This window comes from Rhinolophus ferrumequinum, chromosome 20, assembly GCF_004115265.2.
Source record: "Rhinolophus ferrumequinum isolate MPI-CBG mRhiFer1 chromosome 20, mRhiFer1_v1.p, whole genome shotgun sequence".
NCBI classification, from domain to species: domain Eukaryota; kingdom Metazoa; phylum Chordata; class Mammalia; order Chiroptera; family Rhinolophidae; genus Rhinolophus; species Rhinolophus ferrumequinum.
In genome coordinates, this window is record NC_046303.1 from 8,178,464 (window position 1) to 8,206,410 (window position 27,947).

At 48.2% G+C, this 27,947-nt stretch overlaps 1 protein-coding gene across 2 annotated transcripts in view; it reads right to left on the minus strand.

Annotated features, from left to right (window-relative positions):
• Positions 1-6,256: 6,256 nt before the first annotated feature.
• EEPD1 (endonuclease/exonuclease/phosphatase family domain containing 1) overlaps positions 6,257-27,947 on the minus strand; it is a 96,755-nt gene continuing 75,064 nt past the window's right edge. For both annotated transcript variants that reach the window (XM_033088762.1, XM_033088763.1), the window contains exons 4-8: positions 18,648-18,758; positions 15,080-15,214; positions 12,905-13,043; positions 8,646-8,840; positions 6,257-7,066 (exon numbers count right to left, since the gene is read on the minus strand). In XM_033088762.1, the coding sequence (XP_032944653.1) occupies positions 6,867-7,066; positions 8,646-8,840; positions 12,905-13,043; positions 15,080-15,214; positions 18,648-18,758 (780 nt within the window). In that variant the 3' untranslated portion in view covers positions 6,257-6,866. The remainder of the gene's footprint in view (positions 7,067-8,645; positions 8,841-12,904; positions 13,044-15,079; positions 15,215-18,647; positions 18,759-27,947) is intronic.

The window sequence follows — 27,947 nt, forward strand, 5'->3', positions numbered from 1 at the left end:
GGAAACCAAAAGAGAACAGGGATAACTATACTTATATTAGACAAAACAGACTTTAAGCCAAAATTGGTAACAAGAGACAAAGGTCATTTTATAAGGATAAAGGGGTCAGTTCAAGAAGATATATCATAAATATGTATGTACTCAGTATCAGAGCACCTAAATATATTAAGCAAATACTACCAGATGTGAAGCGAGAAATAGACAACAATGCAATAAAAGTAGGAGACTTCCAATATCTCATTTTCAACAATGGATAGATCAAACAAAATCAATGAGAAAATACTGGACTTGAAATACATTTTAGACAAAATTGACCTAACAGACATATACAGAACATTTCAACAGCAGCAAAAAACACATTCTTCTCAAGTTTACGCAGAACATTCTCCAGGATGAATCATATGACAGATCACAAGAAAAGTCTTAGGAAATTTAAGAAGACTGAAATCATACCATGTGTCTTTTCTGACCAAAATGGTATGAAACTAGAACTCAATAACAGGAGGAAAACTGGAAAATTGACAAGTATATGGAAAGTGATCAACATGTTTCTGAACAGCCAAAGAAGCAAAGGGAAATCAAAAAAATAACTTGAAACAAACAAAAAATGGAAACAACATACCACAACTTACAGGATGCAGCAAAAATATTAGGTTGGTACAAAAGTAATTGTTTTTGCAATTATTTTTAACCTTTTAAACCGCAATTATTTTTGCACCAACCTAATAGTTCTAGGAGGGAAGTTTACAGTAATAAATGTCTACATTAATAAAAATATCAAATGAACAACAACCTAAATTTACTCCTCAAGGTACTAGGAAAACAAACTAAGCCCAAAGTTAACAAAAGGAAGGAAATACAGATAAAAGCAGAAATAAATGAAAGAGAAAAAAACAATAGAAAAGATCAACAACACTAAGTTCATTTTTTGAAAAAGAAAACTGACAAAACTTTAACTAGATTAAGAAAAAAATCAAAATCAGAAATGAAAAAAGACATTACAACTGATACTATAGAAATACAAAGGATCATAAAAGACTGAACAAATGCCAACAAATTCAATAACTTAGAAGAAATGGATAAATTCCTAGAAACATGGAATCTACTAAAACTAAGGAACAAAAGGAAAGTCTCAACAGACCAATAATGAGTAAGAAGATTAAATCTGTAATAAAAAATCTAACAAAGAAAAGCCCAGGACCAGAGAGTTTCCCTGGTGAATTCTACCAAACATTTAAAGAATTTATGCCATTCCTCAAACTCTTTCAAAAAATGTGAATAGGAGGGAATACTCCCAAATTCATTCCAGCATTACTGTGATACCAAAACCAGAGAAGGATACTACTGCAAGAAAACTACAGGCCAATTTCCCTGATTAATGTATTCTCAACAAAAATTCTTAACAAAATACTAGCAAACCTAATTTAACAGAACATTAAAAGGATCATGACACCATGACCAAGTAGGATTTATCCCAGGGATGCAAGAATAGTTCAACACACACAAATCAATAAGTGTAATGCATCACATTAATAGAATGAAAGATAAAAATCTCGATAGATACAGAAAAAGCATTTGACAAAATTCAACATCCCTTCATGATAAAAGTTCTCAAAAAATTGGGTATAGAAAGAAGACGCTCAACATAATAAAAGCCATATATGACAAGTCCAAAGCCAACATCGTGCTCAACAAGTATAGGTTGAAAGTTTATCCTTGAAGATCAAGAACAAGGCAAGGATGCCCACTCTCATCCCTCCTATTCAACATAGTACTGGAAGTTCTACCCAGAGTAATCAGGCAAGGAAAAGAAGAGGCATCCGAATTGGAAAAGAAGTAAAATTTTCTTTATTTGCAGATGTTGTGATTTTTATATAAAGAAAATACTAAAAATTCCACCAAAAAAAAACACCTTAGAATTAATCGTTAATCAACAAAGTTGTTGCAGGATACAAAACCAACATACAAAAATCAGTTGCATCTCTATACACTAACAATGAAATATATGAAAAAGAAAACAATCCCATTCACAATATCATCAAAAACAAAATACTTAGGAATAGATTTAACTAAGGAGATCCACACACTTGAAATGACAAGACTTTTATAAAGAAATTGAAGACAAATAAATGGAAAGATAGCCCATGTTCATGGATCAGAAGAATTAATATTGTAAAAATGTCCATATTATCCAACACTATCTATAGATTCAATGCAATGCCCAGCAAAATTCCAATGGCATTTTTAATAGAAATAGAAAAAAAATTCCTAAAATTCATATAGTACTACAAAAGACCCCAAATAGCCAAAGCAGTACTGAGAACAAAAAAGCTGGAGGCATCACACTTCCTGATCTCAAGCTATGCTACAAAGAAATAGTAATAAAAACAGGATGGTAACTGACATAAAAATAGATACATAGACCAATGGAACAGAATTGAAACCCCAGAATACTCAAGAGGGAAAGGATAATCTCTTCAATAAATGACATCGGGAAAATGATAATTCACATAGAGAAGAATGAAATTAAACACCTGTCCTACACCACAAAAATTAACCTGGGTTAAAGACTTAAACATAAGATTTGACTCTTTTGTGTCTAATTCTAAGGTGAGTTATTTGAGCACCGACAAGAGTTGAGTGCATTTCTGAGTGCCACTCCACAGCTGTCCACTAGAGGGACGAGAAGCCTTTTTTTGTTTGTTTGTTTTTTTGTTTTTTGACTCTACCAACTCTTCTCCCTTTCAGTATTTTATTTTAAGCAACCATTAATCTTGCTTTTTGATCCTTGGAGCTAAATCCAAACCCACACTCTGGTTTTAAGCAAGCATAACTCTTTGAGGAAAGATTTGTTTATCACCTTAAAGAGCTCAAGAGAAGTGTTAACTGAAGTCTCCTGCAGGCCTATTCCAAAATCTGTTTCTTTTTTGGTCTGATTTAAATCTGTCATTGTCGAGTTTGTCAAATTCCTTGAGATGAGTTGGGCTGTAAAACAATATACATACTCTGTGTATAAATATACAGATTATATGCTGAAGCATGTTACATCCTCTCCTCAGTCTTGAGAGAGATCTTCAATAACATTTTAATGTGTCTCTCTGAAACAAGCAATATATGTATGTGAGATGCAAGCAATTTGACATTCACATGCTATTTTATCCTCCGCAACTTCCTAACACGCTGACCTAAGACACGTCTCAGTAAAAGCAGTGTTTTCCTTTTAGAGAAATGGGAGAGAAGATGATACTGGGGAAAGCCACCAGATCCTCTGGCCGAAGCAATTTCTCAGTTCAGTGGCCAACAATGGCTGACAGACTGAGGTCCCCATTGTTTCTGGATCATAGGCGAGGCGAGGGAACTCACAATTTCTAATCTCAAGCCCCATCTTGCTTTGATCTACAAAGAGTCTGTGGCATCTTTAGGCCTTCTGTCCCAGACCCAAGACACCAAAAACACAGCTTTCCAACCCTTTAAGCTTCTGGGCCATCTTCAAATAAACTCCTGCAGGTCACACAGAGGCCTCACTCCTCACCTCAGACCCCCAGGTCAACAGACCTCCTATAAACTGGGATTTCTCCAGGGCCTTTGCACAAACATCTGAGGAGCTTAGGGGTTAGATATGTGACTAGATTTGTTAGGGACTTAACCAGCTTCAAGAACTGAACATACTGTATGCTGAGGATGAGAAGTGGGGCTCTTGCCTCCAGAGTCCTTCCGGAAGCTGCCTGTAAGGCTCGCAGGCCTGATCTGCCCGGGCATTCTTGGCACTGAAACTACTCAGTCTGACTACCGCTTGCCAACAGGTCCAGGAGAGCCCCCTGTGAGAGAAATATGAAAAGACTGGACTTCTAGAAAGTTCTTGGGCAATCTACTCCAGTGTGACCTCATCTTAATCATATTTGCAATGACCCTGTTTTCAAATCAAGTCACATTCTGAGGTTCCGGGGATAGGACCGCTGCATATCTTTCGGCGGGGGGGGCATAATTCAACCCATAACACCAGACAACAGGATCGCTGCCCTCCAACAATCATCACAGTTAGGATTATCGTGATTATTCTCCTCAAGAATTGGCTCGGCTTCTCTAGGTGTACACGATGTGTGACACGATGTGTGACATGATGTGTGTCCTCGTGGAGGGACATCCCAGTCTTGACGGGAGCACAGGAGACCAGTCCTGGAAGGCTGTGGAAAGACACGTGTCCCCACCTGGTTCCAACTGCCTTGGACACTTGTCCTACAGCCACCTGAGTGCAGCTTGTCCAAAAGAGAGCTCAGCATTTCTCCCAAATCTGGCCCTTTTCCTGATTTCTCTTCTTAACCCAACAAAGAGGAAGTTCTTGGACACCTCCAAGTTCCCTTTGGATGTGCACAGAGCGCGCGAGGAGCCGCCATGTGCCTACGGGCAGCTGGCTTTGCCGCGCACGCCAAGTGCTTTACCACCCAGCCTTAGGACGTCCCGGCGTCGATACCGTGATCCCCCAAGCACAGCTGTCAGCACACGACCGGACAGACGTGGCTCCAGCTCCCATGGAGCTCATCACGGGCCAGCCCCGCACCCGAGGCAGAGTCAACACCGGACCCCTCGTCCTTCTGCCACTCCACTGCTCCCCAGAGCCCGCATCTGCTCTTGCTCCCAGCCCCTGTCCCAGGTGTGACTATTCCTGGCTCCAACCGCTCCATGAACTCCTTAGCGGAGGGAGCGTGTAGCAATAAATAGCGTCACAACCCCACCACCCCGCACTTTCCTTGCCAGGCTCCCGTATGCACTGCTGTTGCAGTCTTTTTCTCTCGTTGCTTTGCACACAGCCTGCAAGGGCTCCCCAGAGCCTCCCCACCCCTTAGCCTGCTGCCTTTTAAGAGCTGGCCTTTGGCTCTGGTTAGTCTTTTCCCCGTAACTCACTAAGCTCTTGCCACAGTGCCCCCCACATCCTGCCCTCACAGAGGATGCCATCTCCCGCTCAGCCACCGCGTCCCCCAGTTCTACCCAGGCAAGAGACTCCTTCCCCGTAAAGATGCCTCAGTTTTCTCCCCAGGTGAAATCATCCTCACTCCATCCTGGGAGTCACATAACACTTTATACCTCTGCTACACATGTTATTCTGTGCTTACTCTTCATTGTGAGTCTGTCCCCTAAAGAATATTTAAAACAAGGCCCTTGGAGATAGAGCCGAGTTTGAAATCCGACTTTGTCACTTACCGGTTGTGAAGCCCAGGTAGGTTACTTAATTGTAAAGTGGGGGTGATGACATCAGCGTGGGATCCTTGAAGAATGTCCTAAGGTTAGCTGTGTACATCCCCAGGTGTGTGACACTCGCAGGCAGTGCCTGTTCCCTTCCGCGTCCCTTCCTTCCCCACCTCCGCTCCCCTGTGCCTGCCTTCAAGCCACACACACAGCTTCTTGAAGACTTCTTAGGCTAAGTGTGCACACCTGTGGGTGGGGTGGGGCTCGTCCTGGGAAAGGCAGACATCCCAAAGGCCTATCCACTGGGAAAAGGAGCAGGTGTCAGGCAGGAGGTGGAGCCCAGAGGGTATCCTGCGCCAGGCAAGAGAGCTCGTGCTGTCACTTCTCTCCTCGCTCTGGACTTCCTTGTATGTGTCCAGACCCACCAAAGGGTCTTCCCAAGAGGCAGGGCTGCTGGCCTCTGCCAGGCGGGGCCCGGCAGGGCGGTCTCCATCTGCCCCACAAGCTGAATATGAGGAAGCTCTACCTTATAGCCACACAAGTCAGCTTTTATGATTCCCTGGGTGGTTTCTTTCCCCTCCTTAAGCCTTTGGTACAGGCTGCCTTCCCTGCCCCAGCCTGGGCTCAGCTGTGCGGTGGGGGGAGCGGCAGGGAGGGAATCTAGGCAGAGAGCTGGGCCGGGAGGGTATGGCGCTCTCACCCTAGAGCAGCATCTCCAGGCATCACCAGCCTGGGGCTCAGCTCGATTTTATTAAGGGGACCCGCAGTTTTCTTAACAGGCAATGGAAGATGCAGGGGCGGATCGCTCTGCCTGTGGATCCAGAGCCAATAGATGAGGGAGGCTCTGGGCTAGGAAGCTGACATTAGAGCGGTGGGGAGGGACAGGAAAGGACGCTCTTGAGAGAATTCTTGTCCAGCACGAGGGCACTTACGCTGAGTGCCTGGGCACGACGGAGCGCCAACGGGAAAACGGTCCAGCGCAGGTGTCGGAGGATGAAGGCTGGGATGGGAGGGAGACTTAGAAATGAAGATGTGATAGAGTCTCGGGCTCGATGGGGTGTGCAAGGCACCTCTGAAAGGCGGGGGGTGTAAAGGAGCGGGCTCCCCGGAGGGGGTGCTTTGCGTTCAGGACCCCACAGAGGCACCACAAGTGGGCACAAGACACCCGCAGCTGGGGACCCACCCCCGGGCGCTCACTGCAGCCAGGCAGGTTCATGTCGGTTTTATTTTTTCAAAACAAAACTAAAAATCACCACTCAAAATATTTGAGAAGACTGCTCAATCACACTTAAAAGCTTTATGTCATGTGCAGCCAGAAGGTCACAGACGAGAGCGTGTGGCCTTGCTCAGACCCTGGCAGCCCCAGACGCTCGCAGGCTCCCTCCCAGCAGCCTGCACGCCTGTTCCCCGCGCTGCAGTCCCGGCGACAGCGACGGCCAGCCCGAGTCGGTGAGGTGGTCAGCAGAGACTAGAAGACATTTCAGTTCTCCGCTGGGCTTCTGATGAGACCGCCTGGAGCCTCCCTGCCCCGTGAGAGGTCCAGAAACGTCCACGAGGCAGGCAGGCAGGCCAGGGCCCAGGGCCCGATGCGGTCAGCATGACGACCAGGCGTCTTGGCCGGGCAGGGCTAACGTCCACCTGTGCCCATGGGGTCAGCGGGCAGAGAACCCGATTTGGTGTCATCATCGCTCGTGCTTAATGTTGGCTTCGCTTCGCTCCAAGGTGACTCCATTGCCATTCCGAGGCCCTTCTTTCTTGTTCCAGTCCTTTTCGGTGTAAAACTCGGCTAGCACAGGGCAGTGTTCAGAAGCCACCCCGCCCCAGGACCAGTTGTCCGGAATCCAGGGGTTCGTGAGGCCTTCTCTCACAACAGCGCAGTGACCTGAAGGGAGAGGGGAAAAAGAGACCCAGAAATCAGGATGGGGTGGGGGGGCGGAGTCACAGGCGGGCAGGTGGAGACCCGCGCTGCAGGTGGGCGGGGCTGGGTTCCCCGACACTACCCCTCAGCTCTCTGGCTGGCCGTGCACACGGCACGTCTCGGGCAATCTGATCCTCTGGACCACGAGGGTTTACCATTTCGGCACTGAAACTATGCGTCCAGGCCGCCTGCGCATTCACACACCCGTCAGCATGGTTGCCTGTCTCCTCACCATGCACCCCTTCTCATAGGACCAGCAAGAGTAAGTGACACAGGGACACATGTCTCACAAAGATGTTTAAAGTGAAGGTCCTATTTTACAAAGCAAAGACGACAAGGATGGTGGTGAGGGGGCGGGAATCAGTTCTATAAAAAGGGTAAAAAAGGGAACATTACAGAGGTTTATGAGCAAGGAAAGGCATCTAAAAAATAAAAATTTAGAAATAGTATAGGAAGCGGGAGGCACATCTGGAAAACAGTAACAGAAATAGTTACAAAAGCCAGTACAGAGCTTAGAAAGCACTGCTGTGGCCTCAGTGAGGAGGGAGGTCGCGGTCAGTGTACGTGGACCCAGGCCTGGCTCTGGTTTGAGCTGGGGCCTGCCCAGCCGCCGGCTATCTTGGTGTGAAACTGCCTCCCGCCGGGCCTCCTGGCAATCAGGGCACTTCTGCAAACGGCATCTCACCAAGTTTCACGATTGCCACTTCTCTCATCCTTCGGATGCTCCCACACCACAGTCCAACAGGAAACCAGGGTCCAGGACTGGAAATTCTAGTCCTAAGGACCTCAGCCGTGGCTGCATGTCAGTCACACAATGGACCCCAGAACTGGTACTTTTTAAAGGTGTAAATGTCTTCATAAGTATAACGGGCAGAAGCTGGCGTTTATAAAGCTTCCAGGCAGGACTGAGAACCAGGGTTCTTGTTTTCCAGCAAAAGACCCTACTGTTTTTTCCATATATCCATATTTCTAACTGTTTTCTGACCCAAAACAGTAATCTCAGCAGGTTACTGGTTTGGGGGCGGGGCCTGCTTTGCAGTGCTGAGATTACCCATCATACCCTAGTGCTTGCGGGGTCCTGTCTAAATACTTCTCCCATCCTATTGTGACAATATGTGACATGTCTGCTCACCTCTAACGGCTCCTCAGGCCACTGAGTGTCGGTAAACCCCAGGCCACAACACAGCACCTGAAGGTGACAGCGCTCGAGGAATGTTTTGCCTGAGTGACTGAGGGTCCTAAAATTAGCGTAAGTTGTCAGCTCATCTCTGAAGAGGGTCTCTGCCAGCCTATAACCAGCTCCGCCGGGGACACACTCAGTGTGCCCTTGTTGTGATCACTGAGTGCCTTCTATTTCTCACACCCACCTTCCTTCTTAACAATGGCTCAGTTTGGATGATAATTATATAGTCACCTAAAGGATAACTCCATAAATGCCCACAGAGGAAGTAAGATAACTCCTGACTCCTGTTCAACCCCAGCAATCCGGAAATGTCAGTTCAGACAGGTTTTCAGGAGAAAGAACCAGTGGCGCCTGCCTTACCTGTGAAAACCTTCTTCAGGCTTTTACTGATCCAGATGTTGTCCAGAGACTTGGAGCCTTGAGGGTTCTTGGTGCTGATGTTTGTGAAGGTGTGTGCAGAGATCAGGTGGTGGAATTTTTCTTTCCTCAAGATATCATAGTCACTGCTGTCTGGCCCCTGGCCGAAATCCCCTAAAACAACCACGTCTTTCTCTCCTGGAAGTGGAAGAAAGACAATCGGGAATGGACGAGGTGGAGGGAAGTGCATGCACCCACTGCTGAACGCAGCCCGTGCACGTGGGTCGCAACTCTCTCATGTGTCTGCCCAGCGTTAGGACTGTGGTGTGGTTCTCATTCTCCCAGTTTTTCCAAATTCTTTCTGCAAAAAAACCTTTAAGAGCAGGTGAGAAACAGACTTGGAAATGGGGGGCAGTGTGATACAGAGAGCTATTCTAGCTTACGTGTTCCAAGTATCACAGCAGAAAAAGGCCTACGGGTCTTGTTTAGAGTTAATGGAAGCTCAACAAACATTTATTGAGCACAGAGGGAAGACCACGTGAAGACCCAAGGAGAAGCTGGCCACCTACAAGCCAAGGAGAAAGGTCTCAGAAGAATCCAACCCTGCTGACACCTTGATCTTGGATTTCCAGCCTCCCGAACTGTGAGAAAATAACTTTCTGTGGTATCAGCCACCCAGTCTGTGGTATTTTGTTATGACAGCCCTAGCGGACTAATACAGGGCCAAAGTAGAAAGCTTTTCTCCTTAACATATTTTCTACGTTTCTCCCATGGTCTGATTTACACTAGCAAGTGAGATAGTAATGAAGAATTTCGCAAGTGAGCAGACATTCTGAAAAGACATGGACCGCAGCTAAGCTCTGAGGGATTTCCATCAACTGCTCAGCCATCACTATTTATCTCAAGGTTCCCTTCAGGGAGCCATGCTATCACAGGGAGCGGAGTTTCTCAAGAAGGGAAAAAATCTAAAGTGAAATGACACAAGCCACCAGCAGAGGGCAGGCGTGCACTGCAGATTACGCTCCTCTAGGGGCCATGAAGGGATGGAAGCCTTTCCTGCTCCATTGTGTACCAACAGAGATGTACCCCACAGACTCGATCCAGACAACCTTGGCACCCAGAGCAGAGTGAGCCTAAGCTGTCTTGAGAAGTCACTGCCAACTCCCAACAGGAAAGCTGACTTGAGAATAATACTGACTACATCTCATACCTGGACAGTGTTAATGACCATCCATTGAACCCTTTCTGTCGGCCAGACCCTCTCTGCTGAGGCTCCAAGAGGTTGACAGGCTCGCCCAAGGTCACTGAGCCAGCCCTCAAGTGCAGGCTCTTAACACAGAGCTAGAATGTTAGAGTGACGAGGACACGGGCGCTATTCACTGGAAAATCCCAGGTGCCTGGCACACTGGCTGGTACAGTGCCTGCTCGATAAACACGTGCGGACTAAATGGGCGGATGGAAACCTCGGAACTAAGGTGCAATTTACTTTTGAAAGAAAAGAAGAGGAAGGTACTACATTTATCGACGACCAGGGAAAACTGAAGGTTATAAAAGACGGAGGCAGAAGGTTCACTAGAATGAGAGATTTTCATTGGAACGTAGACCTGAAGAAGTTCAGGCTGAAAAGGACAATTCTGAAACCAGGAGAGATGCTGGTTGTCCAGGGTCAATAAACCCAGATCTGTGTAACTTCAGGAATGAAAATTAACGACTCTTTCTTATTTTTTTATTTATGAAAATAAATAGCTCTCTTTTTAACAGGATTCTTACAGCTCATCCTTCGGTTAAGTCGGCAATGGTGATGCCATCGAGACAGTTCTCATCACTGAGAATCTCAGATGTGCAGAGGCCGAAATTCTCCCAGAAAGTTTCCCCTTGGGTTGGGCTGCTTAGTTGTTCCCTTGGTTCCCAGAAGTGAAGAGAGAATGACTGGGGCCGATTTCCTCGAGTCGCTAGATTTATAAAATGTTAGTGACGTTAACAGAAGCCGGTCCCCACTGAGGGATGGTCCTACGCAGATGCCAAGCGGTAGTTAGTGACTCTGTGCCCTGCATCACTCCCGCAGAGCAAGCCCCACGGGGTCTCAGAGCAGAAAATTCCATCAGACGACTAGCACACTACAACTGACGTCAAGTTGGACACACATTCCAGATCAAGGCAGAAAGACCCCAAGTTTGCTCATGAAATCGGTTCTGTTTGCTCTGATAGAAGCCTGGAGAATAAGGGTTTAGTCTTTGTTTCAGCTGAACTGCCTACGCCGATCGATTTACCCGGTTGCACCTTGCGCCGACTGGAGCACTTCCTGAATCCTGTGTCTGTTGTGTCAATAGTCAACAATGAAGTACCAGTTACAAGCAGGCGACGTGAGGCACTGTCCATACCTAGGCATGTCAAGGCCAAGCCAGGCTGTGCGTCACCAGTCCCTTGGTGACTTGGAACACTAACCTGCCCAGCTTTTCTGATGAAAACCTGACCCCTCCCTGGATATCAGAAAACAACAGTGAGTGCCTAAGGTTATCAGAGGAAATACAACTGGCATCTTCCCTCTCTGCTTCCATGGAAAGGAAAAAAAAGCTTGAGGTTGAGAACAATAGAAACGGCCACAGATTTGAAAAGCTATCAAGTCCTCCTTTTTAATAGGTTACAGACTAACTGTAGGTGAACGATTTCCCACGTAGCTGTTCTTTTTTTAGCCCAAAGACTCATCATTTAAGTAGAACACTGGTTATAGCACATCCTGGCTCGAAATGTAAGTGGCAGATCAATATTCCTAACAGTGAAAAGATGGAAACAACCCAAGTATCCATTGACCGATGGATAGATAAGCAAAATGTGGTGTGTGTGTGTACACAATGGAATAGTGCTTGGCCTTAAAAAGAAGGAAGTTCTGGAAGTTCTGCTACAACACAGAGGAAACTGGAAGACATTAGGTAAATGAAATAAGCCAGACACAAAAGGACAAATAGTCCATGATCCACTTACACGAGTTACACAGAGTAGTCAAATTCACACAGATAGGAAGCGGAACGTTGGTTGCTGGGAATTCCAGGGGAGGGTGTAGTGGGAAGAAGGGGGGTTAGGGTTGAAGGGATACAGAGCTTCAGTTTGGGAAGATGAAAAAGTGCTGGAGACGGATGGTGGTGGTGGTTGTAAAACAATGTGAACGTGCTCAATGCCACTGAGCTGTGCACTTAAGAATGGTTAAGATAACTAAATTCCATATTACGTATATTTTACTACAACGGAAAATCTTTAAGTGTAAGACTACAGTTTGACAAAACTATTTTTGAAGCCGAATCTTCATGAATCACCCATTGTGAGGGGCCAATTTAACAAGGAAAAGGCTTAGAAAGCTAGAGAATATGGCAGAGAATTCCAGGCTGTAAACCCTCGCCCAGAGAAGGTCAGCCTCCAAAAAAACCACACCAAATTGAAAACACCCTTCTTTACAGCTGTGTCAACTTTTCCTCCTGGTAAACCACCCACAAAAACACTTTTGTGTTGTTGGGGGCAGAGCATGGGAAACAGAGAGCCCACCTTCCTTCTGAAGTTCTGCTCTTTTAATAATGTTCTCTAATCCCTCTGGTAGTTTTGAAGTCAACTCATGTCCGCTGAGCACCTACTATGTGCTTGATCTTTCCACAGTTACCCAGCCCCCAGGCTCCCTGTAAGGTTAGTACCGTCAGTTTCCCATCAGATGGAGCTTGGAGGGGTGTGGTGCCTTGCTGAGGTCCTACAACTGCCGAAGGAGCTGAGCTGAAAACCCAGCTTCCCCGAGAGCTTCCGGGCTCTTCAGCACGATCCGTACCCCACCCACCAGGGAGAAAATCTCAGTGTACTGCTCATCAGGACTTTCCTACGCCCCTTGTCACCAGCTGTCTCACAAGAATAGCAACCACAAATCTGCAGGTGGCACCACCACAGTGGCACACGTGAGGCAGTTGAACGCAGGATGAGTTGTCACAGGGGAGGGTGTCATCAATTATATTCTCCCCCTAATCAATTCTGTCAAAGAAGAAGCACAAAGCCATACTGCGGAACGGGCATGCCAGGCCCACAGAGAAAAATGTCACCATGCACAGGAGTGGCCAGGCTGCAGAAGATGCGGGGGTGTGAGCATCTCCTGTGCCTTCACTGTGCATTGCTGCTGACAGCACGGCCAGCCGAAGGGGTGGGGAGACCCCGGGAAGAGGCCACACCACCTTCCTGCCCTGCAGGAGTGGGAGCTGATGGCCCAGCCACGGAGAAACACAGGTGCCTACCTTTCAGCGTTTCCTGCAAGGTCTGTGCGAAGCTGGCCAAGCGGTGGCTGTCACTGTGATTCTTGCTTGGATTCTCACCCCCCAGGAGGGTCAGGGTTGCCAGGTGAAGGTTCACAAGGGTCAAGTCATTACTTCCCACCTGGACGAGAGGAAACAAAGTGACAGGGATGGACTTAGAGGCTACTTCCTGTATCCGTCAGCACCCACTCACGAATAGCCCCACACACAATGGTGCCGACAGTAAACACAAGGCTGGCTCCCACCCAGGACACAGTGCATGACGGTCACCATAAGTTTGTCCAGGCACCTGCGGGACTGAGACCCCGTTTGTTTTCTCAGTTCACCCCCTTACACGGCACCCCCACTCCTCCTTATGGCCGGAACACTGGGCACATCTGGAAATGTCAGGGTTTTTTCCTCCTCCTAAGCAACTATAAAGGAGGAGAAAGAGGTCTGGCAGATGGCTGTTAAAAAACAGGCTCTTACCTGTAGGACCAGCCTGCATCCCCCTGCCGGGACCCTGTGCTGGGAACTACTTCCTGCTCCCCCATCCCCACCATCCCACCCATCCCGTCTGAGCTCTTTTCTCTCTGGAGACACCGCCTGATGTTCACTTTCACCAGATTTCAAACATGTTGTGAACCAGAACTGGCCACGCTGGCAGCAGAGGCTCTGCCCCAGTCCTGCGTCCCCAGGCAGGGCCGTGGGTGCAGGCACGCAAGGTGAAGACAGAGTTGGCGTCCTGAGCACAGCAGCATTGCTCAGTTGCTGGAGTTTGGCAATCCTGCCTTCAGTTTGTCATGGCAGCAAACAACAAACACTGCTGGAAGATGGGTGATGCAGGGGGAGCCCCCGGGAAGTGGAAGCTGCCAAGTTTGTCTTACAGATGTGACCTCAGTTTGCCACCACCACCACCCAGCCGGGAGAGCTGCAGCTGGGGCTCTGACCACAGGGAAACCCCGCCTGGAGAGGGAAGCCACATCTCTGTGCTGTATCTGCCTGCCCACGAGTGTGACACGAAGAGGCTGAGTGCCTGCCTGGGGGACTGCTTTATTTAGAGGATTTGGGTCAATCATTTGTGACAGGTGAGCATTTTCTCATTGGCCATTAAAAACAGCCTGCAAAGCCAGTAACCACTTTACATAAAAATGAGACCCAAGTGTCGTTGGGTTGTAAAGATGATACCTGGCTGGTTTGCACATCACTGTCACAAGTGCAACCGCCAGACACCCCCAGGTATGTGTGTGCTCATGGAATCCCAGCAACTCCACAACTACAGGTGTGAAAGGGGCACAAGCTGGGGTGAGATCTCAACCAGAGGCAACATATCCCCCCACACATGGGCTGGGGTGTGAGCAACTCTCAGGCTCCAGAACTGCTCAGGAGCACACAGAGTGGGGACGCCCTAAATGCCCAGTGGGTGGCTTGCTTGGCTCTGTTGCAAGAGACCACTCTTGCCCCACCCTGTGCTTTCACAGGTAGGTGCTATGCAGTAAGGTCAACTGATTGCCGACTGGTGATCTGTTCTGGCTGCTGGCCTCTCCTCTGTCCTGCAGCCCAGCGTCTGACTGGCTGCTGTTCATAAACACTTCCCAGGGGCATCCAGGAATCGGGGAGAGAGCTCAGCTCAGTCGCTTGCTGCTCATGACTCTGGTGACACACAGACCCCCACGTGGGGGAGGGCTCTTCTGGAGATGTCAGTTATGGGGCTGGTCCCACAGCCCAGAGGCTCCTCCTGACACCCCTCCAAACCCAAATGATCCCAGTCCTGCTGCCCTCTCGCCAGTGCTTCCCAAGTGCTGGACCCCATTAACCAGTGCCAGGAGGGCTGAAAAAGCTCTCAAGGGACTTTTGAAAAACGAACATCCTGGGCCCTGTCCCAGAAAGTCTGGGGTAGGGCCAGGAACCCCTGATTTTAAGGAAATCTCCCCCAAGTGATTTGGATGTGTGTCAGGTCTGGGAGCCAGCCACCTGATCTCCTTCCTGCCCAGATGGAGCCCACCCCCCCGCCCCCCAATCCCTCTCATTCCTGCCCTGGACAAGCTCACCAGCCAAGGGAACCCCAGGAATGAATAAAATCAAGGCAAACAGGCTTCTCTGGCTCACAGCATAAAAGGGGACTTTGTTTTCCTTTTTAGAAGAAGTGGACCTCCCCAGAGATAATGGAGTGGGTACCTTGAAGCGTGCGAGGTAGGGGCTTGGACCTGTGGGCTTCCCCAGCCCGTTGCCAGGCCAGCTCTCCTGCGAGGCAGCGTCTCTCAGCTCCACCCCAGCCGAGGTGTCCCACAGAAATCCCACGAACCCGGCCCCCTGTGGGAGAAGAGGGGGCGTTAGTTTGGAGAGGGGTCATTTTTGGGGTTGAGGGAAGAGGCAGGAGAGGCCAGGAGGCGACGGGAGAAGCAGCAGGCTCTGTGCTGAGTCATGAGGTGACAGGCACAGGGCTGATTCTGGAGGGAAGGCTCACCAGAAAGCCACAGCAGCTCTCCCTTGTTGCCCACCCCCATTTCCCACACCTCCCATTTCCTCCATTTCACGAGCTTTCCAAACAGCCACAGGTGCCTGTGCTCTTCTCCTTTTGTGGGCAGGGGGTGAGGGGAAGCCTCGACTGTTCCCACAGGTATCTTTTCAATCATCACATCCCATGAGGTTGTCACCGGTACTCCCACCTACCAGATGAAGACTCAGCTGCTCAGAGAGGTTAAGTAACTTTCCTAAAATCCCACAGCTGCTAAATGACAACACTGACAATCAAATGTAAGACTCCAAAGGGTGGGTTTGCTTCCTGATTAGCTGCCACTTACAACAAATGGTGCCTGGCACCTAGTAAATTCTTGCTAAATATTTGCTGGAGGCATGGAGGTAGGGGCTAACAGGCCCAGTGGTGGAACTGGTCACCTCACAGGTGCACAGGGCCCCATCCTGGGGTCTGAAGCCCCAGAGACGGAGCTGAGAGGGACAGTGAGTGGGGCAGACAAAGAGGGTGACGTCGGCATGGTCCCTGGGCCTGGTGCTAAACTCCTGCCATGTCTGGGGCCTTGTGCAAAGAGGAGAGCCCCTCACCCCCACTCCATCCTAAACCTGTGGGATCAGCAGCGTCACCCGAGGGGCCAGCGATGCTCACTCGCTCCTTGTGAAAAAAGAGGAAGTGGCTTCGCACAACCTGAGCGGCCTCCACCGAGTCCCCAACTTCAGCTGGGGTCCCAGCCACACGTCTGGCTGGGCTCAGCACCCGGACTGGATGGGCACGTGTTGTAGAGGAGGGAAGAAGGAGCCGGGGAACAGGGCTCTGCCTGCTGTGCACGTGTGCACGTCACCAGATCGACTTGTGCACCCACGGGAGCGAGCGCCAGTTTAAGAACCGGAAGGCCTGGGTCTCGGTGCCGCCTGTGTCGCTCCGCCGTGGGAGCGCGTGTGAGCCGGGCCGGTTTTCTAAACCCGTTTCCTCAGGCGTCCAGTGAGGGAAGTAGGATTTGCCCTGTAAGCTTACTGTTTCCCACTTACTGTTTCCCAAGGGTAGTGTCAGAGTGACCTCCCTAAAGTGCCACTCAGGTCACCTCCTGCTTAAGAACCTTGTGCGGTTCCCCGCCCATGGCCCGAGCCGCCCGCCCAGCAGGCACCTTCCTGCCAACGCTGCCCCCTACCCTGCTCACATGTGTCCACAGCAGTACCGGGCCTTCCTTCTTACTGCCCTCCTGGGAGCCTTTCCCAGCGCCCCAACCCCATTCACGCGGGCCCCTCCTCCACAAGAGCAGCTGCACCTCAATGTGAGGTGGGGCGTGGTCAGGCCACAGGCTGCTAACGGGGTTCGGGCCTGAGCCCCACCTCGCATCGGCTGGGTGACTTTTGGAGGGACAGACAGACGGAAGGCGCCTGGATGTGATTTCGGCACTGGACAGGCAGCAGCTGCTGTGACCACTTTCTCATGTTTGTCTCGGCTGCAGACTGAACATTTATGATTTGCAGATACAGGCTGTTAGACCATGTTTAAACATTTTGGGGGTTACCTGCCCATATTTAAAATTCAGGAAATTTCACAAGAAAATCTAGACATTTGCATGTTTTGAGAAACCAGGAGATGTGTCCACACTGGGCCCATAAGTGTCCCTGGCAGCAGCTGGCTAGGCCTGGACCCAGCTGCATGCAGCCTGAGCCAGGTCTGAGCCAGCCCAACGTGCTCCGTCAGGGCCTGGCTGGTGCTTTGTGGATGAAGCATTCCAGGCACATTATCTTTCTGAATCCTCCAGCCACCCTGTGAGTTAAGGAAGGGATTACTGCTCCCATTTTACAGATGAAGGAATTGAGGCTGAGAGGTTGAAGTGGTTTGAACTCGGGCCTCCCTGCAACCACAAGCTATTATTGTTCAATGGCTTTGACACCCCAACCTGGAGTAGGGTTTCCTGTCTTGTCCCGCCAACAAGCTAAGTTCCTAGAGGGAGCCTATTAGGCTCAGTTTGAGGACCCCCACCCCTGGGCTCACTTAAAGTAAAACTAGGAAGGGCTGGCTCACTAGATCTGCTTTCCTCACCAATGTGTAGCTGGCATGTAACCCAGGGCCTGGCACGTAATGACCTTTCTAATGATTTGTTGAATAGAATGAATAAAGAGTATTGTAAGAGCCTCGTGAACCTGCATACATGTAAAGAGCTATTTACAGAAAAAGCAAGGTGGTGTTATGATTTCTATGTGGACTAAGAAGGGGCAGCCAAGGGCTAGAGTGGTAAAAACTTTACCAGTTTTTATTTCCAGCCGCCAAAAATTAAACCCAGAGAAATAAGATGTATATCATATTTTTTAGTAGCTAAAAAGAGGGCTTACTGTCGATAAATGACTGGATACTTTTAATCCAGTATACATTTATAATTTAAGAGCCTCAAATCTCAATATCATTCATCTAAGTGCAATTCATGTGTGTTTGTAAGCATATTTGGTATATTGGAGACAAAAATGTAACATTTGCATTTATAGGAAAATTATGTGATGACACAGTTTCCAACTCATGATTAACTAACAACAGTCTATTTTAAATGAGCAAAAACTGGTCTTGTATGACATATAAGAGTGAAAATGTATACATACAGCCACATGAGTGATACTAATGAAAGAAAATCCAAAATTAAAATCTGCTGCAATTGCCACCGAACACTCCACGTGCACAGTTACCACCGAGAGCAAACGCCTCACGCATGAATCAAGTGAACCTGAAGTTTTCAGCCATCAACAATGGGCTGGCTCTCCATGAACTTGGCAGAGGCAGAGCTGTGGGAAGAGGTTATGAGGACCAAGGGCAGAAACACCCCATTTGCTACTTGGCTCCAGACTGGATCTCTCCTTTCCTCCCAACACCCCAAACTCCCATTTCCACCTTGGCAGCAGTCCATTCCCGATCTAACCATGAACTGAGAACCAGGCGGCATTTTTAAATGAATGGCAAAAATGGGCAGAAAGACAAGGCTTGCATCAAGGATGGTAGCAAAGGAAAAAATTAAATGTCTGTGATTAGGAAAAAAGGAAGCTTCGATAAAGTGGAAAGAATATATATTTATATACGGTCACGGGATGTGGAGGACAGCATAGGAATAGAGTCAATGGAACTGTAACAGCTGTATGTGATGTCAGAGGGGTAGGAGATTGGGGGAGGGGGTTATCACCTTGTGAGGCGTGTAAATGTCTATTACATTGTTTTGTACATCTGAAATTAAAAAAAAAAGTGGAAAGAAAAGGCACGCTTTGCAGAGGAGGGTACCTTCTGGAGCTGAGTCGAGGGGGTGTCAGCAACCACAGCCTTCCAGCATCCCCGGGGCCCCTTCCACTTGCGGATGTTGGGCAGGATCGGCTGGTTGAGCTCCGTGCAGAACTGTAAAGACAGCAGGAGTAGGCATGTGTTCCCTCCTCAAGCCGACGGGGGCCTGAGGAGCCAGGCAATGCGTGGTCCTGACCCATCGGCCTTATTCAGAGACTGCTCGGGCTTCACCCCGTGTTCTCAAAGGCCAGGGTCTGCGGAGACCCAGGGGGCGACGCCTAAGCACCACAAATTATAAAACAAACTGTCCATGTACGAAACCCATAAATCTCACCGGAGGGCTCCTAGTTCATAGCAGGAATTCTCTTTGTAGCATTCTAGCACAAATTGTTCAAAATGAGCTGTGAGAATCCTTTTTATCCTTGTAAAAACCGGTGAATTCAAGGTCTAAGGAGGGTCTAGATCAGTATCTGAACACAGAGGAAACAAGATGACTAATGGTGGTCTTGTCTGCCTGGGGCTTTGCTGCAGGGTGCAAAAACTGACCCCCACTTCACCCTGAACTACCATATCATTCACCTGGATTTTCTTCCGAGAGGAAAGCCCTACTACTGGGGCTACCACACCCCAGGTGTTTGCAAGGTGTGCTTCTTTTTGGTCACACGTGTTCCACCAACAGGGCGTGGAATCGCAAAGCAATTCTATCACCAAGGCAAAGCAAAATTGCCCACAAAAAGTAAAACGGGAAGTCGAAAAACTACAGATTTCAAAGTATGTAGACCAGTTCCTCTAACTCATGCCCCAAACTCAACCCTATCTCCCGGGGTTGGTTCTTTTGAAGGGTTCCCAGAATTTGTCAGATTTGGGCTCAGGTTCGGAGATGTTCCAACATCTGGCACCACCCCTTCCTCACGACACCCTCTCGTCTGTCTCTGCTTTCTGCACCTCAGACACCCCACTCATCTCTGAGGGCATCACTGCTACCTTTTCAATGAGCTGACCTTAACTAATCTCACCACAACCTCTGCCTCCTCTATCCCAAAGGCCCCCAAAGGTGGACCTGCAACTCAGATTTCTCTCCTAAGTGTTGAATTGTATTTCAACCACTGGACCTAACCTTTCCATCTGAAGGTCTCCATAGAACCACAAGCCCAACAGGTCCCACAGGAACATGACATTCCCCTCTCTGACCCTGTGCCCATCTTAGTTCCTGGCATTTCCATCCTCCCAGCTGCTCTGACTCTTCCCTCTCCTCCCACATCCCATTTTTCACCTGATGCAGCCCACTGATTCTGCTGTCACATGTGTCTCCAGTCCCACTGTTATCTGTCTCAGAGCCCCGTCTTCCGGCAGGAATTCTAAGAAGTCTCCCTGCTTCTCAGTCATTCGATCCACCTGGTAAGCTGTGATGGCCACGCTGATGCACCACCCCTGTGGTTCTCCAAGTGTGGTCCAGGGCCCAGCCACACCAGCACCACCTGGGAACTTGGCAGGACTTCTCTGGCCCCACCCCAAACCTTCTGGATCAGACACTGGAAAAGCCCATCAATCTGTGTTTTCACAAGCTCTCTAGGAGATTCTGATGCCTACTGAGGTTTGAGGGCCATTGCAGCTGTGCAGATCCTCCCCAAGCATCTACCCCAGCTCAGCACAGGACTGTGAGCAGACAGTGTCGCCAGCAGCCCCCACCAGGGACGCTCAGCTGCGAAGAGCACGTTCATGCCCAGGTTCCTTGGTGGCTCACACCCAAGAGCCGAGAGATGCCAGCGTCTAAAGGTCTGGTCTTTGTTCCCATGTTGCTTATACCACAAGCAGAGGCAAGTTACTCAGCCAATCATTTCTACAGCGACAATCACTGTGGAGAAAATGACATGGGGCAAGGGGGACAGAGAGCTGGGAGGCCTCCTTTAGGCACCGTGCTAGGAGTTCTGCTGATTTTACAGTTAGCTGTTTCAGTGTCTGCCTTTCCCCAACAGCGGACACCATAGGGCAGGGAGTGTACCCGAGTCACCTTTATAAAACCCACCTGGCACAGAGGACAGTGCCCAGTGATGCTATCCAACCATCGGCTGGTGAACCAGGAAGGGGAGGCCACAGTCTTCAGATCCACGTAGGACAAACAGAAGGGGGGAACTGCTCCTTGGAGCTAAATATCAAAATAATTGCCTCAATTTTAACCTGACTTTGAGTTGGGAAGTGTTCTCTCTGGATTGGGCCATCCATACTGCCTGGTGCCGGGTGGCTTGGACAGTGTTGTTCCTGATGGGGCTTCACCTCGGATAAATTCCCTTGGCCTGGTCCTGGCCGGTAGCCATCCTCAGATGGGAAATGAAGCACTTTAGAAAATGCAGCCAGGATTTATCAACTGTAACTTTAGGGATCCAGCGAGGAAATGCACTTCACAAAAGGTCCAATTTCCTGCTGGGGACTCATTTGCTTGCTGAGTGATTATCAGAGCTGAATCCAAGAATCACTAAAAAGAAAAGCAGCTCTCCACTGCCCATCTGGTGCTTCACTGTTCTCCACGCAGGGGGTCCCGAACCTGGCTGCTCACCCGAATCTCCCAGCATGCACCCTGGGAGGCTCTGTTTTTAAAAAGCCCCCAGGTTCTGGGGCTCACCTGCTGTGCTGGGAGGAGCTACCGTGTTTCCCCAAAAATAAGACCTAGCCAGACAATCAGCTCTAATGCGTCTTTTGGAGCAAAAATTAATATAAGACCCAGTCTTATTTTACTATAAGACTGGGTATAATATAATATAATATAATATAATATAATATAATATAATATAATATAAAACACCCGGCCTTATTTTACTATAAGACTGGGTATAATATAATATAATATAATATAATATAATATAATATAATATAAAACACCTGGCCTTATTTTACTATATGACCAGGTCTTATGTTAATTTTTGCTCCAAAAGACGCATTAGAGCTGATTTCTGGCTAGGTCTTCTTTTCTGGGAAACACGGTACCTAGAGGGAGTCAGAAATCTCTTCTAGCCTCACCCTCCCAGGACCTTCAGCTACCTGAAGACAAGTGAATCTGCCAGGCACGCCCCAAATTCCAGTCCAACAGAAACAGTCCCATCCCAAGCAATGCCACTTCAATCGGCAGGGCCGGCAGTGTGAAGAGGTGACAGGATGACATTGTTTTCCAGGTTCACCACTCACAGATGGTCTCTTGGAACTCAAGTTGTGCTAGTCAAAGTGTGATCATCAGAATCATCCAGAAACCTTGTTAAACATGCCAAGTCTCAGGCTCCACCTGGACCTACTGAATTAGAATCTCCAGGGTGGGGCCCGGAAATCTAGAGTCTCACAGCCCCTCCAGGTGACTCTGACACAGATTTAAAATTGGTGTTACTGGATGAAGGCAAAACACTCTCCTTTTTATGTGTTTTATGTTTAAAAGCCTCTCCCTCCCGTAAACTCTAGGAGAACTAAGGAACCATAAATTCCTAAACCCCAAGGGCCATCTGTCTTTTGTACATCAGAAGCCTTGCTCCTGAGACCCTCCCTCAGCCAAACAGCAGATCATCCCCCTCTGCCCTCTTCTTCCTTATGTCTTACGTTCTTGGAGACAATGAATAATTTAGGGGAAAAAGTGTTGATGCCTGGAAGAATTCTATGCCCCAATTGTCATGATCAGGGTTAGCGATGGGGTAGGTATTTCCTTCGATCTCTAGGACTGAAAAAAAGAACTGCCAGTGTGTTAACGTAGTTGCCTGTTTGCACTCACAGCTCACAGCAAACCTAATGAGGGGAGCACCTTCTAGATCCTTGCTTCTCAGAGTGGGTCCGTGACCCACCGCATGCCGTTGCCTGGGAGTCTGTGAGAAACGCACACTCTCGGGCCCACCTCGGACCTGCTACACCGGGATCTGCATTTTCCCGGGATCCCAGGGTGATTGACAGGCTTTGAGAAGCCTGCTTCAGAGCCTTCCTGCTCTGTATACATCAGCCCCAGACTCCCCCAAAGCCCTCACGAGACAGACATCCTACCAGTTACTCCTGCGTGAAGTGCAGCACAGAAAGGTTAAAGCCAGGTTTGAGGTGACATGCAAGACGACACAGCTGCAGTGTTAGCAGGAGGGTGTGAAGTGCGGTCTGTCTGCCGCCCCTACCTCCTGGGCCCACAGGTGGAACAGGTGCAGCAGGGCCGGCTCCAAGGGGCGGGGCCAGCCCGCCTGCACCGGATCCGCGCATCCTTTCTCCTAAAAATTTCCCAGGCAAGCAAAGCGTCTCTGAGAGCCCTCAAATCTGAACTCTGACTTCAATGGTTTTATTTAGAACAGTTGGTTCTCCAATTTTGTGCTTTGCACAAATACCAGAAAGAAGAAATACCCTCATGTAAGTAAAAGTGGCTCACCAGGGCAGACAGGGTAGAAATGGAAAGGGGAAGGGGTGTGGGGTGTGTGTGTGTGTGTGTGTGTGTGCAAAACAGTCTCTGGGGTAACCGTGATCTGCACGACTGGAATACTACTCCTCCCCCCACGCTACCGGTGCTTCTAAAATGCCAGGGGCTAATCCACCACCTGCGTCCATTAAATTACACTGGTTCTAAACAAAGCAGAAAGAAGCTCATAAATAGAGTATTTTGATGGGTGCCAGATTGGGGGGAAGGGTTGAGGGGATGGGTGAAGGGGGGAGGGGGTTAAGATGTACAAACTGGTAGTTACAAAACAGTTCCGGGGATAGAGGGTATAGTTGTGGGGAATATAATCAGTAGTATTGTAATAACTATGTATGGTGGCAGATGGTACTGGGTTTATCGGGGCGATCACTTCGTAAGGTATATAAATGTCTAATACTGTGCTGTACACCTGAAACTAACATAATATTGTATGTCAACTATAATTGAAAAAATAAAAAATTTTTTAAATAAAATACTCAAAAAAAAAAAAACCAGAAAAAAGGAATTACACTGGTTCTTGTTTTTAAAACCACAGATTTGCGGCCCTCCTCCCTGACTGAACCGAAACCTCTGATATCAGGGCCGAGGTGTGCACCTAAGTTTGAGAAGCTCAGACAAGGCTAGACAACTGCTGATTTAGAACTCAGCCTTCATAGTGTTAATACCTATGGTCTGGAAAGACAGTTTTTATTACTAAAAATATATACATATATATATATATATATATATATATATATAAAACATTTTAGCTCGCCCACCCCACACCTTGAAAGCCTCTGACTCTGGCTCTTTGCAGACAAACCTGTGGGATCACGTGGCCACAGCAGGCACGCAACAGATATGTGTTGAGTGAATAAATCAAAGGGATGTTTCTTGGGGATCCAACCTTATGGCTTCTCCCTTCCAGGATACGTTGTAAGAACTACCATGGGCTAGACATTTGTTTCTCTAGCTTCAGGCCAAAGAGGGTAATAGTATCATTCTTTAGCACCTCCTGCACAACCAGCTGGTCCAATGGCAGAACCAAATCCACCCCACCTCTCGGCTTGGCCATATGGAACCTCAAAGTCAGGAGTGAGAGAAGTGTAAAAACGGGAGAGGAAATACAAGATCCGCATAACCATTAAAACTCCTCCGTTCTCCCTCTTTCTCTGTGACAATCACTGTGGGAACTCCACAAAGAAGCTGATTGCGTTGACAGGACATTGGGTTAACTTTCCAAAGGTTTTTCCCCAAATGCAGAGTGGAGGCCACTCTTCATAAAAACTGTGTCCGCCTTCCTTAATGTCCCCTCAGCCTGACCTGAAGACCCCTTGCAAAACTGCCTGGAATAAACTTTTAATAGGTAAAGTTTGGGTAAATCCAATAATAGTAAGAAAACATAAGTGGCCAACAATCTAAAACCAGGTTAGCTTCTGAATCCTCTAAAAAATAGTCAGAGCATGGAGGAATGTGGAGGGAAGGGAACCAAAATCGATTAAGTGCCAATCATCTGGCAGCTCTTTCCATAGATTATCACAGTTAATCCCAGAGAACCCGGTGAGGCAGGTAATAACACTTCCATCTGACAGATGAGAAAACCAAGGCTCAGAAAGGTAACATGGCAAGATCACTCGCTGCCAGCCATGGGCCAGGCAGGATGAAAGCCCAAGTCTGGCTAATTCTAATGCTTAAGTGCATGTGGGAGAAAAGGATCAGAAAACACGAGGTAAACCACCGGACTCATGTGATGCTCACTGCACCACATGCATCACAAATTTTGAGTTCTCTGGAGCTAAAAGCTGTACAACCACCACACTGCCAAAGCCAGTTTCACCATCACTGTGCAGGTTGCATGGGTCCTCGGGACACTGCTTTCCTAGGGAGGTCAACACATCAGACTACAGCCTTCCTCCTGGTTGGGCCACGTAGCCAAGTGTCTGGAGATTCGGAAGGCAGCCCCACCCCGAAAGCTGAGGACCCTGGAGAGGAGTAATGAGCTTGCAGCCCCTTCATCACTTGACCCACGAGCCACTTCTGGGTCAGCTCCACAAGCGCACGCTTTCCACGGGGACCTGAAAAAAAATTCTGGATGACGTGCCATCCTTGTTTAAACATTCTTATCATGCTGAGGAAGATAAAAAGCAAACAAGGAGATATTTCCTCAGCCTCCACAACCAGCTAATCATTAGCTGCCTTCGCGGAGTCAAGGGTAATGACGTGCACTCCTGTCAACAGAATGGTTGTTGCTGGCTCTGTTAGCCTCGCCTCCATGTTTCCCAGTCCCTCGTCACGTTTCCTGAACAAGGGGGTTAAAAATAAGCAAAGGGGGAAAAGCCTCTCAGGGGCAATGAAACTTTTTTTTTTTTTTTTGCAAGGCAATTGTAGAATGGAGAATAGGGGGAGCTGAAAATTTCATGGAGAGGTAAGTTAGGTTAGGACAGGGAGGGTGATGCAAAGAACCGTTGCATTACTATTCTGCGCCCCCAAATGGCCACCGTCATTGTCCTGGTCATGCCTTACTTCTGCCCTTTAGGGAGATTGCCAAAGGTTCTCTTCTTCTCCAAAAGTCTTTGGGTGCCAGGACTCTTAGTCTTCGGTGGGAGTGAAGACTGTGATTGTACTTTTGTGCTTTTTTCCCTCCTCTTTAAATTGAGGCTTATGTCCTGATATAAACCCAAGCTCGTTATAGGTTAATTTGTAAAGCAGAGAAACGGAAACATTTAAGTAGAATAACTCTGCTAACATTTTTGGTGGATTTCCTTATAGGCTGTTTCCTATGGATTTTATTTATATATGTGTATCTGTCTATTCTATGGACACGAACACTATTGTGTTCTGCTTTTTCCCACTTGTAACTGTGCCACATTATTACAAATTCTTCTAGCTCACTTCACGGCCAACAACCATGCTGTCGTGTGGATACAGCACACCCTCCCCCTGATAGCGGATGTTTCATTGAGTGGAAGGAATTTTTGCCTTTTTGAGGGTCATTTCATTTCACTATAAACATCCTAAAAATCTCCTAACAACATAGCAATAAGACTTCATTATTCTACCCTCCCTTGCTCAAAATGATTTCATCCACAGGTTTAAAAAAAAAATCCTGAGTAACTTAGAGTTTAAAATGATAATGTCTTTGTTTCTGAAAGTAAATCAGGAGGTTTTTGTTTTTTAAATATATGTACCTGTGATAAACAAATGGTCACACAGGGGCCTAGAAAGTGAATGATCAAAGAGACTCACTGAGCCCTTGAAACATAAGGACAGAAAGGAAGCGACACTTTCTTTTTTTTAAAATCTCTGGCCTAGGAGATGAGAGTCTTCATAAACAGTTTAATTTCTTTCACCTCCAGATAAACAATTTTCACTTTTATTTTTCCCCTCTAGCTTTGTTTCTAATAAAATGTCTTTCTAGAGAATTTGTTCTGTATTTGTGAGGACCCTCAGGTGTGTGCAAATGGCCGGGGACCGCCAAGCGAGGCCACGGTGGGAACGTCCACTTCCTGCTCTGGAGCCCAGCCACGGGGCAGCTTCACCCCTCCTATCACCGGATTTCTCCTCTGTGCTGGAGACCTTCCCACGTCCTGAATGCCCAAGCGGGGTCCTGTTCATTATTGACAGGTGAGGTTAAGCACACAGACTCTAGAGAAAGGCTGCCTGATCCAAACATCCAAACTGTGGGTCTGCCATTTACCAAGAGTCTTGACTTTGGGCAAATGACTGACCTGTTGTGTGTCTCAGTTTCCTCATCTGTAATGGGATAAGAATCCCTCGTGCCTCACTAGTTGATATTTCTGAAGCAGACAGCACGGGGCGTAGTACACAGCAAGTCTCCAGTGTGGTCTTGTGGCTGTGATACAGACTGGGGCCACTCCCCCAGGACAGGGCCTCAGAGAGAGGATCCCTGCCTTCAGTTTCCCACACCTGATGGCACAATTCCCCAAACACAGCAGCTCAGGAAGTGGGCAGGAGTCGTCGGGGTTGGAGCTAAGAGCCAACACATTGAACGCTGGGAGGTAGAGCCCTAAAATACAACCCTGCAGACACGCATAGAGAGATGGGAAACTGTAGTTGTTAATATTCTTCTCTTGTGTGAAGGAGAATGGATTCATCCGATCTCTCAATAAAAACTCAACAAGCACCAAGCATGTGGGTATTCTAGGCGAGGCTCTGGGGGTGAGGAGCAGGGGTGGAGATGTGGGCACAAGTATTTCTTTTTTTCTTATAGTCATGGGACCTTTACTGAAATCACTCTAATGCCAGGTACTTAACACATACGAATTCACTTCATTCTCACAATTGCCCTCTAAGGTGGGTGTTATGATGATCCTTATGTGAAAGAGGAGAAAACAGAGGCACACAGAGGGCAATTAACCTGCCCAAGATCACACAGCCAGCAAGGGGCACAGCCGGCCTTGAAACAGGCAGTCTGGCTCCAGAACTGATGCTCTGCCTTCTTTTGTCTCTGTGGGCACAGTTATTAATCAAATAATCATGCAAACATACAACTGCCATTGGGATTGCGCTAAAAAGGAGCCCGGGGGCATCCGTCACTCTCCACTCCCGGGGGTGAGGGGAGAGTGACCTAGTCAAGGAAGGCTTCCCAGAAGAGGTGATGCTTAGCTCAGAACTCAAGGATGAGAAGGAGTTAAGCAGGAAAAGAGGAGAAGAGAGCAATCCAGGCAGCAGGGACAGCATGTGCAAAGGGCCTGTGATGGGACAGAGCATGGAGCATCTGTAGGACAGAAAGGTAAGTGTGGCTGCAGCACAGATGGTGAGGGGCAGAACAGGGCGATGAGCTTAAAGGGATGGACAGAAACCTGGCCATGAGGGCCCTGCGTGCCCTGAAAGGACTTTGTTCCTTATCCTACGAGCAATCCTAAAATCAATGAACAATA